The 9,865-nt window shown below is 65.5% G+C and overlaps 3 protein-coding genes across 3 annotated transcripts in view; all 3 read right to left on the bottom strand.

Moving 5' to 3' along the window:
* The window catches only part of EMIHUDRAFT_456734 (hypothetical protein), a 2,418-nt gene extending 1,019 nt beyond the window's left edge, over positions 1 to 1,399 (bottom strand). The window contains exons 1-3 of the mRNA XM_005782106.1: positions 712 to 1,399; positions 545 to 636; positions 225 to 465 (exon numbers count right to left, since the gene is read on the bottom strand). Of these exons, the coding sequence (XP_005782163.1) occupies positions 225 to 465; positions 545 to 636; positions 712 to 1,317 (939 nt within the window). The 5' untranslated portion in view covers positions 1,318 to 1,399. The remainder of the gene's footprint in view (positions 1 to 224; positions 466 to 544; positions 637 to 711) is intronic.
* Positions 1,400 to 3,378: 1,979 nt separating this feature from the next.
* On the bottom strand, positions 3,379 to 5,688 carry EMIHUDRAFT_233650 (hypothetical protein; the record flags this gene model as incomplete). The annotated part of the gene is made up of 1 exon (XM_005782105.1): positions 3,379 to 5,688. The coding sequence occupies one exon, from the start codon at positions 5,686 to 5,688 to the stop codon at positions 3,379 to 3,381; it is 2,310 nt and encodes a 769-aa protein (XP_005782162.1).
* Positions 5,689 to 8,326: 2,638 nt separating this feature from the next.
* Positions 8,327 to 9,865, bottom strand: part of VPS34-1 (phosphatidylinositol 3-kinase Vps34) — a gene marked incomplete at both ends in the record, with an annotated part of 2,731 nt that continues 1,192 nt past the window's right edge. Inside the window, 4 exons of the mRNA XM_005782104.1 lie at positions 8,327 to 8,542; positions 8,604 to 8,725; positions 8,796 to 8,858; positions 9,046 to 9,141. Of these exons, the coding sequence (XP_005782161.1) occupies positions 8,327 to 8,542; positions 8,604 to 8,725; positions 8,796 to 8,858; positions 9,046 to 9,141 (497 nt within the window). The remainder of the gene's footprint in view (positions 8,543 to 8,603; positions 8,726 to 8,795; positions 8,859 to 9,045; positions 9,142 to 9,865) is intronic.

Below are 9,865 nucleotides of genomic sequence, written 5' to 3'. Positions count from 1 at the left end.
CAGCCGCCGCATCAGGCTCGAGACGAGCACGTGGTTGAGCCGCCTAGAGAGGCGAGGCAAGAGCCGGTTCCGGGAGGGCTCGGCCGAGAGAGGGTGCACTCTCGACCACTCTCGGGGTCATCTCCTTGCGAAGAGGGCGCTGGTGTGCGATCTCGTGCAATCTCGACCACTCTCGGGTCATCTCGGGCTCCCAGCCGCCTCTCGAGGTCGGCGTCCGAGGCCACCAAGTCGCGCAGCGCCGCCAGCTCCCACCTCACCACGCGCATCGGAGAGCGGCCGCGGATCGTGCCGTACGCGGGCGTGCCGGGCTCGCCTGCGAGCGCGAGGCTTGGACTCGGCTTTCTTTTTTTCGACTCGAAGGGGTCCGGGGTCGGCACGGGCGGGGGCGAGAGCTCGCCCCGCTGGTACGCGAGCGTGTTGCAAAAGCCGCCCCGCCCGATCACGGCGACCGCCTCGCCGTTGAGCCTAAACAAGCACACACAGACGGGCCGCGTTCTACAAGGAGGCGGGTGGAACGGAGCAGGTCCTCGTGCCCCCGCTGAGCCTCATCTGCGCTGAGCCGTCGAGCACAAAGTAGAGGTGCGGGCAGGCGGCGCGCTCGGTGGTCAGGACGGCCCCCTCCGGCAGCGTCTCCACCTGAGCGGACGTGTCCCGGACGCGTCAGGGACGGAAGGGCGCGGCCTCGCGGGAAGGGCCGTCGCCAGGGGCTGCCGTCGCGAGCGCCATGAGCCGCTTGAACTGGCCGCGCGAGAGCTGCGTGAAGGAGCCCTCGTAGATGGACTCCTCCTCCTCCCCGAACGCACCCGGGTACCGGTCGCGCACCAGCTTGAGCGCCATCACGCCGTTGACGACGACGAAGAAGACCGACCAGCGGAACGGGATGCGGAGAGGCCGCTCGTGAAGCGCGTGGAATGCAACCAGCCCCGAGTAGCCGCCGATGAGCATCAGACGCAGCGCGAGCACGTCGGTCATCAGGAAGCCGCTCGCGAGCGTGATGTAGGCGCTGTGCCCGATCACCGGCAGCAGGGCACGGGCGCGGTGCACCAGCCACAGCGGGAGCAGCGACGAGGGCGGCTCCGGCTCCGACGGAGGGCTCCACGTCAGCGAGGCCGGGTCAGCGATCGACGACTCGGCGGGTGCGATGCTGCTGCGGGCACGGCGGGCGGCGTCCGGACGCGGCGCGTCACTATCGCGAGGCGGGAAGCGCGGGAGCCGGGAAGCGCGGGACGCCCGGGACGCGATGCTGCTGCGGGCGCGGCACGCCGGCTGCGCGGCCAGGCGAGCACGCGCAGCAGCCCGCGGCAGTTTCGACAGCATTAGGTGAGGAGAGGCTTGCGTTGAAGCCAGTGTGCTGGTGGTGCTGGCCTCGACCGACCCTCGACCGGAAGGCCGCGTCTTGTCGAAGCACCCCTGTAATGACCTGAAAAGAAATCTGATTTGGTCGCCGCTTTCCCATTTCCTTCCTTGAGCACTTGAGCACTGGATAGGGTCGATTCCGCATGGTACGGGACCCCTCGATCGTCTCGCCCTCCCTCGCTGGTGTGTTCATTGGAGGGGGGGCGGGGGGGTAATAACAAACGCGGTACAGGATCCATTGCTGCCGCATTCGCCCGGGGAGACCGCGGCCGGGTCGTCGACGCCCTCGGAAGCGGTGGAGCCGGGAGAAGCTGGCGAAGACGAAGGGCGGCACAGCGCTCAGCGGAGAAAGCGACATCAACAACGAGGGAAACGACCATACCGGTCGTCGCATAACGCTCGGGAGACGAGCAAGAGAGCGAATCAATCAAGGAGCAGGGTCGGAACCCTGGGAAGACGAGGGGTGAGCCCTCAGGCGGGGGGGTCTACTCAAATGTCTGCGCAAGTGAGTGCAGAGTGGTGGGTGTGGGGCGTGCAATGTGAGACATGGTACGGGACCCCTCGATCGTCTCGCCCTCCCTCGCTGGTGTGTTCACCTTGGGGGGGGGCTCTGGGGGGAGGCGGGGGCCCCCGGAGGCACCGTGCGCCGTGCAGCAGTGCGGAAACGGGGCTCCGGCTCTACTAGTCTCTACTAGCACCGACTTTCCGAATGGTCACGGTTGGTTAGAGGGCAGATTTGGAGAGATCTCGAGGAGTACACACAGATAGACCCTCCAACCATCAGAAAACTCCGACCTGATCGGTCGTACTGACCGCCGACAGATCACTCCAGACAGCAGACAGGCCGACGTCTGCACGCGGCCGGCCGGGCGAGAGGCTTGACACGATCCGACCCTGCGACCCTGATGCTGCTGCTCGAGCTATCAGACATGCATTGCTGACTGCTGCCACAATGTGCGACCTGTGCTGGCCCACTTGGCGGCCTTCCCGGTCAGTGGTGAGGCGCAGTTCAGAGCTGTCGATGGCGCGATGCCGCACTGGTCCCACATTGGTGACACGAGACCACCAAGTTTGCCGGTCCAAGAGAGAGGGACCGGCGCTGTCCTGAGAAGGTGCATGGTCCCTCTTGACTGCCCATGCGCGCGAGGCTGTGTAGGCATAGCCTCGAGAGTGCCAGCAGCCAATCCGAGGCAGTTTGTGACGCGCATTGCGTCAGAAGCGTGCGCGCGCTGGAAGGACACCTTCCTACTGGCCGTACGATCAGGTCGTCACTGAATGCCGAAGACTAAGGCCGCGAGCATGCAGGCGGTCAGTTGAGCAGCATGGCACGGTCAGCAGCGCCGAAAGGATGTCGCAAGGCGTGATAGCATGGCCGCAAGTACGATCAAGTACGCCGAATTCCCATTGAACAAGTAAAAAATCGGCAAGAAAAAAATGCCAAAAAAATCGGCGCCTGCGGCGGGCTGGGGGACCCCATCTCCCCCCCGCATGGGTACCCCCTAGGGCCCTCGCCTCCCCCCAGATGGGGGGGGTCATAACAAACACAGGGCAAGGGCCGTGTAGCTGTAGGCAGGGAAAGGGCCGTACGGGGTGTGGAGGGTGAGTTGAACAAGGGGTTGTGCGCCGGGCATCCACACCCTTTATAAAGTAAACACGGTCTGCCGTACAGCGTAATGTAAACACGCTAGACCTACAGCAGGTCGGGCTTTGCGAGCGTCACTGTGAACGGCGGCAAGGACCAAGGTTTCAGTGTACCCGATGGCGAACGTTCGATGGCGAGCGGGCAGCGGCGTTATCTCGGCCGGTTCTCCACGGCGCTCGAGGCGGCGCTGCACGTGGCCCGCAACCTGGGCCCCGCCTGGAGATCGCTCTGTTCGCTGTTCTCCTGATGTCCTGAAAATCTGAAATCGCTACCGCCTACTGTGTAGAGTGTACGGCGTGCGCATTGCAATTGTACAGGTCCAATGTGCGTGTGTGTACGAACCACTCCACACGCACCGCGCCGAGCCGATGCTTTACATGTTACATGCCCATCATCTGCGAAATCGCCCGAAACCGGTCGGGCGTCATCCCGCTTTGCATCGCCAACGCGGCCGCCTCGGGAGTCATCCCAGGGATGCTCGCCCAGCCCTCTCCCGCCGCGCGCGCTGCTCCTCGTCCAGCCTCGGAGGCGGCTGTCGCTGCGCGCGCTCCGCGCTGCGAGCCCTCGCCGCGCTGCGAGCTCTCGAGGCCGAGCGCGAGGGCGTCGATCGCCTCCTCGTGCGAGTCGGAGGAGGCGAGTTGCTCCTGGAAGGCTGGCATGCCGAGCAGCTGGTCGTGCATCTGCCTCCAGCTGAGCCCTGGGTTGGGCGGGAACGTCTTGAGGATCATCTGGTGCGTCTCCTCCGGCGGCGGCCGGCCAGTTGGCGCGTAGGCGAGCGCGGTGAGCGCACCGTTACGCCGGTTGCGCTCGTGCACGACCTCCGTATGTTCGCCGTCCGTGTAGTCGACGCCGATGGCCTCGTCGAGGAACGCGGCGAGCGCTCCCAACGGCACGGGGCGCACGCGGTGGCGGTCGCCGCACATGTCGATGCACACGACGCAGTCGAAGAGGTCGACGCGCTGCAGCGCCGCCGACTGCACGACCTCTGTCGCGCGCCGCCAGAAGAGCGCGTTCGCCGCGCGCGAGAAGGCGTCCGCGTCGAAGCTGTCGTTGCGGTCGCGCCGCCGCGCCGCGCTGCCCGTCGTGGCGTGCCCACTCTCGAGTGCCTTGGCCTTGAGCTTGCACTCCTTTTTGTGCGTGGGCCAATCCGCGTGCTGGCAGCCCGGCGAGCAATAGCGCGCGAACTTGCACTTGCCGCACCGCTTGAGCTGCTCTTGGGGCTTTTCGACGTGGCACCACGAGCAGTAGAACTTGTCCACGCCCATGAGCACCTGCGTGCCCGGCCGGTTGCCAGCAGCCGTTGCCTCGCTGACGGTGCGGCACATCCCCACAACAGCCGCCGCGATTTCGATCAGGTGGCTGCTCGCACCCTTTGCACGTAACGCGCCCACTGCCGCGTGCATGCTCTCGGCTCGCTGCCGCAGGGCGGCGCCCGTGCGCTTCTGCAAGGCCGCCTGCTGCGCCAGGCGCAGTATACACACAACATCTTCTTGGAGCTCCGCCGCGAGCGGGTGAGCCGCGCATAGCCGCAGCGCCGCCTCGACGCCGCCCGCGCCAATGACCGCCTCCCCCTCGGCGTCGGTCGGCGTGCCGGCGGCGCCGCCGAGGCTGGCGGCCAGCAGGCCGCACAAGTGCTTGGCCACGACCGCGTCGCGCGCGGCCGAGCGCCCCTCGGCCGCAGACACGAGCTGCCGCACGGCCGCGCCCTCGCGCAGCGCGCCAGTGGCCTCGCCGCCCTCCTTGATCAGCCCCGCGTGCGAGTACTCCAGTGAGTCGAGCACGCCGTGCTCGCGGGCGGCCGCGGCGCAGCCGACGAGGCGCGGCAGCTCGGCGGCAAAGGAGCTCGCCTGACGAGGCCCGCACGGCACGGCCGCCACCAGCGCGAGCGTGGCGCGCCCGCTTGCGTCGGGCGAGCTAGCCGAGCCGCTCAGGCCAACATCGCACCACTCCATGATCACCGTCGCCCCGCACTCGCGGGGACTCGAGACACCTCTCATGCCCAGCGCGAGTCCGGCTTGCTGCAACCGCTCGTCCTCGAGGGCGCAGGCGGCGAGGCGCAAGCAGGCGTCTCCGCAGCCGGTCCCCGACCAGAGCGCGTCCTTGGCGGCCGCTTGCCCGTGCAGGATGACGTTGCGGATCAGGCCGAGCGCCATGACCGCAACGCCGTCCCAGATCCTCGGCTCGCCCCACACGGTCCGCACGTCGAGCGCCATGAGCTGCAGCAGCGGCCGCAGCTGCAGCGCCACGGCGGCCGCGTCCCATCTGCCCTTGCGGACGTTGGAGGTGGCGTTGAGAAGAACGTTGATCGCGCAGATGGGCATCGGTGCGCCGCCGCCTTGGCTCAGCAGTCTCAAGTCGGCGTTTCGAGGAGGGCGGGTCGCGACTGCCGGGTCTGCCACATGGGACAGGCAAGCCTCGACCAGCCCGCCAGCGAGCAGCTCGTCCTTGCTGAAGGAGTGCATTTCAAGATCGGTGCTGATCGCGGCCTTGATGGTGCGCACGTCCCCCGCGCGGATGTCCCCGAGGAACTTTTCCATCGCACCGCCGGATGCAGCAGAGGCTGCAGACACCTGCTCAAGCGCGAGCGCCGCAAGGTGGCGCAGATCCTCCTTCTCCGTGACGCCGACGTGCGACATCCCCGCCGCGCTGATGGCAGCCTTCATCTCCTTGACGCTCATGTGCGCAGCCATGCCTGATGCGCAACTACGGCGAGGGCGCCGCCGGTCGCGCGCTTGGCAGGACCCAGGTGCACGAGAGCCGGGGAGTGTTCGAGCCAGCGGAGCGACGGAAGAATTACCGACGCGTATCTCTCTTATAAGGTTGCAGCGAGAATCGGAGAGAGACTGCGAAGAGAGATAGGAAGAGGCAGACTCCCTAGGGTGGGCGACGGCTAGCGCACCACACACCTCTCCTTAAAATCCCTGTGTGGTGGCGGCGTGCGTGCCGTCCTCCCATCCCTCCCTTGGGTTGTCTGTTTTCTTTCTTTCTTTCTTTGCAGACGGAAGAATGACCGAAATATCCTCAGCCGTCTTCGCCGCCTCTGTTGCCTCGAGGTGACGCTCGGCGGTGCGGTAGCGAAAGAGGGCAACTCCGGTGAGCGGGCATTTGAACGCGACCTTCGGGGGCAAAGACATGGGCTCCATGGCTCTCGGCGCTGCTTGCAGCGCTCTGGGTGGTAGTGGCGGCGCTCCAAGAGTGGTGCTCTTGGGAAGAGGTTCCTCCTTTCCGCTCCCCCCCCGCAAGGCGCGAGACACACCCTTCTGATGCCCTAGGCCACACCTGGGCCCTACCTGGGGTCCTAGGGGCCGGGCAGGGTTTGCCCCCCGAAACTGGCACGTAGACGACCTTAAGTAAGGATGGCTGGCATGCTAGATCTCAGCCATCGGGTAGGAGCGTATGGCTGAGATCTCGGCACTCGAGGGATCTCAGCCATCCTAAGCATAGCAAGGGATGGCTGTGCGAAAGAGCTCAGAGGGAGCGCAGCCATCCCACGTTCGTTGCCGACGACTACGGGTTCCGGCTCCTTGCCGCCTGGGAATACACGATCGCTGTGGTTCGCTTGCTGTGACGTAAGATAGTACTCGGAGCGGGCCGCCCGCGAGACACGGCGACACGAGATCCCGAGTCGCTGGCGACGGCCCGACAATGCCGTCACAACGACTCGCAACACAAAAACAACATCGTCGCGTCAATCGAGGAAGAGCAAGGGCGAGAGGGGGGCAGGGGACGGGTCGCTGGCATACTATGGAGCACCGAGGAAGTCTTCAATGCGTACCACTGCCCACGATTCAGCAGGTGGGCTTGACGGCCCTGAGGAGTCCACTAGCCGCGTTGCAAATGCAATCGTCACGCGTGGCATACTGCGCTGCACCATAGTTGTAGTCAATCGTATGGAAGTCGAAGGCGTCAAAAAAGGCGTGTCCCTGCGCTTGAAGGCTCAAAGTGTAGTCGATGCGCGAAGCAGGTGGGTGCGGTGCAGACGGCGGTCGCCCGTCTGCGCGGACTGTCCCCGGCGATGGAGCGGCGCCGGGCGGCCTCGGCCGAGCCAGTCACCAAGGAGTACGCGTAAGGGCGCGTGGAAAACAAGAGGGGGCGGTGTCCGGGCCCGGGCTACGCCCACAGGCGAGCGAGGCTTCATGCGTGGGCATCGCGCCAGTACCGTTGCATCCGATGGCGAGAGAGGGGATCAGCATTGCGCGGCGCGCGGGTCAGCGCATTCCGACTACGTTCAGTCGGTTGTGCGGGCGGCATGGGCGGGTGGGTGGGCGTGCGGGAGCCTCTTTGTCTTTCTTTCGCGAGGCAGAGAGGGAGCGGGCGGAAGTAGTCTGTCTCCATATTGGCATTGCACGTCTCTAGGCTGTGGGGGGTACCGCGAGGGCCTGATGTTCGAGGCCTGATGTACGGCTTTTTAGTGATGTTCACTTGTTTACACACTCCCATGACGAGAACGACCAACGCACCGTCCGCCTGGCCGAAAAACGTGGGTTCGAATTCGTAGGAGGCACCTAGAGCAAAATTGAGCCCGCTCAGGTGTGAACAAAAAATATAAGGGTCGACCAGGTTTCGAACTGGGGGCCTCCCGCTCGCGGGGCGGCACTCGGCGAAGAAATAGAAAAAGGGCGACCTATGTAGCAACTAGCATACCGGGGGAATTAGACACATCAGATACGCACATACCGACGCCCGAAGTGCCAAGAAGGACGTCATTAGTACGAAACCTCAGAAGGCCATGGGCGCCGAGAGAACATTCCCCCGAGAGGACAAAAGAAAAGGCTTCGCACCCCCTCCTTGCGCAGTGTCCAGTGACCCTCGCTAAGTGTCGCCGACTAGTTGCAAATACGGGTGCTGTCATAATGACCACTTTTGATGTTTTTTTTCCGTGTTGCTCCCAGCGCCCTCGCCCGCGCTCCCTGAGGCCATGGCTGGTGCTACTAGTATGGAGGGCTACCTTTTTTTGGTGCTTTTTCCACGTGAGACTTTTTGCAACTAGTCCGCCGTTATCGGGGCACGCTATCCTGTGTACGCAGTACGGGTGGGTTCTGCGACCAGTATCGGACTTCGGAGGGGGGCAAAAAGATAAGAATATCTTTTCACTTGTGTTTACACACTAAAACAAAATTGGAGGCCTGAATGTTCGAAACAAGTTCGATGCCCTTACACGGTCCAAACTTACGGCCTTATCCGACACACCGCGCCCTGTGTCATCCTACGGCTCTAACCCAGACACTGCAGCGCCAGCGGACTCTCGACGTGTCCCGTCACGCAAACGACACCAGCCAGACACGAGACAGCGCCGCCGGAGCCTCACGGACAGTACCACTTGCCGGTCTACTCCTTTTGCGACATCGCGTAGCGGTGCAAGATGCCCGCGATCCGATGTGAGTGCGAGTTCAAAGCGTCGTCAATGCGCCGCTCAAAGAAGGCGGTCGCAGCGCGGCAGTCGAGGTCGAGGCGCAACCTGCGCTCGACTCGCTCGATCTCGGCGTGGCCGGGCATCGCGGGGGCGCCCGCAATCAACTTGAGCAAGCCGATCAGCAGGGGCGCCTGCTTGACGGCAATCAGAGGGGGCTCGGAGGCGCTCGCATCTCGCTCACGGCGCGGCGACACCGCGGCGGCCTCTCGCCTGCTCGCGGAGCGCGAGGTACGCCCGGCAGCAGAGGGCGCGGAACTCAGCGTAGCCCTCCGACTCGAGGCCGCCCATGCCCTCGACCATCTCGATGCTGAAACCTGTCGGACCGGCGCGCGCATGGTCGAAAGCGAGGGGGGGGAGGCGCCCTCCCCACAGCCACACGCGCACGGGCGGCACCAAACGGCGGCGGGAAGCACTTGCGCACGTGCGGTTGGCCATCCCACAAGAAGCCTTGGGGGGGGGGGGGGTCAGGTTTGAGGGCGGACAGCGAGGGAGGGAGAGGGACGCGGGGTGTTGGGATCCTCTCGGGTCATCTCGGTTCATCTCGGTTCATCTCGGGTGGACCTCGGGTGGGATCTCGGGTCATCTCGAAACCCCTCGGGCCATCTCGCATCCTCTCGGGTTCGGCCAGGCGCACCAAAATCGATGTGGAAGAGCCGCCCGTCCGCGCGCAACATCAAGTTGTCAAAGTGGCGGTCGCCGACCGCGAGCACGTGCGTGGCAACGCAATAGCCTACCGAGAGGGGGCGGGGGGGGTCACGGGCGGTGGGGCGCCCCGCGCGCGCGTGCGCCAGCGGAGACGTGTGCGGCAGCTAGCGCGCCCGCGCAGCTGCGGACGTAGCGAGAGAGCGCCGCGGGCTCGATGCCCAACTGCGCGCGCGGGTCGGCCGCGGGGTGCGTCTTCCGCAGGTGGTCGCGGATGGCGAAGCGGTTGTAGGCGCCCCCGAAGCAGCGCGTGATCGACCTGCCGAAGAGGAGGGCGCCTGCGGGACATGTCCATCACACGTGTGACGGGACGTGTCCCGGACATAGCCTCCCGAAAGAGAGCTGGGTAGGCTAGAGCAGGGAGCTGGGTAGGCTAGAGCAGAGAGCTGGGTAGGCTAGAGCAGGGAGCTGGGTAGGCTAGAGAGAAGAGGAGAGCGCCCAGCGTCAGCGAGCCGGGCACGATCTCCACGAGCCCCTGGCCGGGCGCCGTCGGCACCACGCGGTACGGCTCGAGCGGCAGCTGCGGGGAGATATGGGGGGATAGGGGAGATGTGCCACGCGGTACGGCTCGAGCGGCAGCTGTGGGGATATGAGGCGTGGGCGTGTCCACTCCGAGGACCCCATCGACGGAGGGGAGAGCAGCCGCGGCGTCTGTACGGCCGCGAGGTTTGTGCGAGTGCGGGCTGTGCCCTCCCGAGCAGCGCGCGCCTCGAGCCCGGCGTCGTGCCACAGCCGCTCGAAGAGGCGGAAGA

This window comes from Emiliania huxleyi (assembly GCF_000372725.1).
Source record: "Emiliania huxleyi CCMP1516 chromosome Unknown EMIHUscaffold_193, whole genome shotgun sequence".
NCBI lineage: Eukaryota > Haptophyta > Isochrysidales > Noelaerhabdaceae > Emiliania > Emiliania huxleyi.
This window is presented reverse-complemented; position numbering and strand designations above follow the sequence as displayed.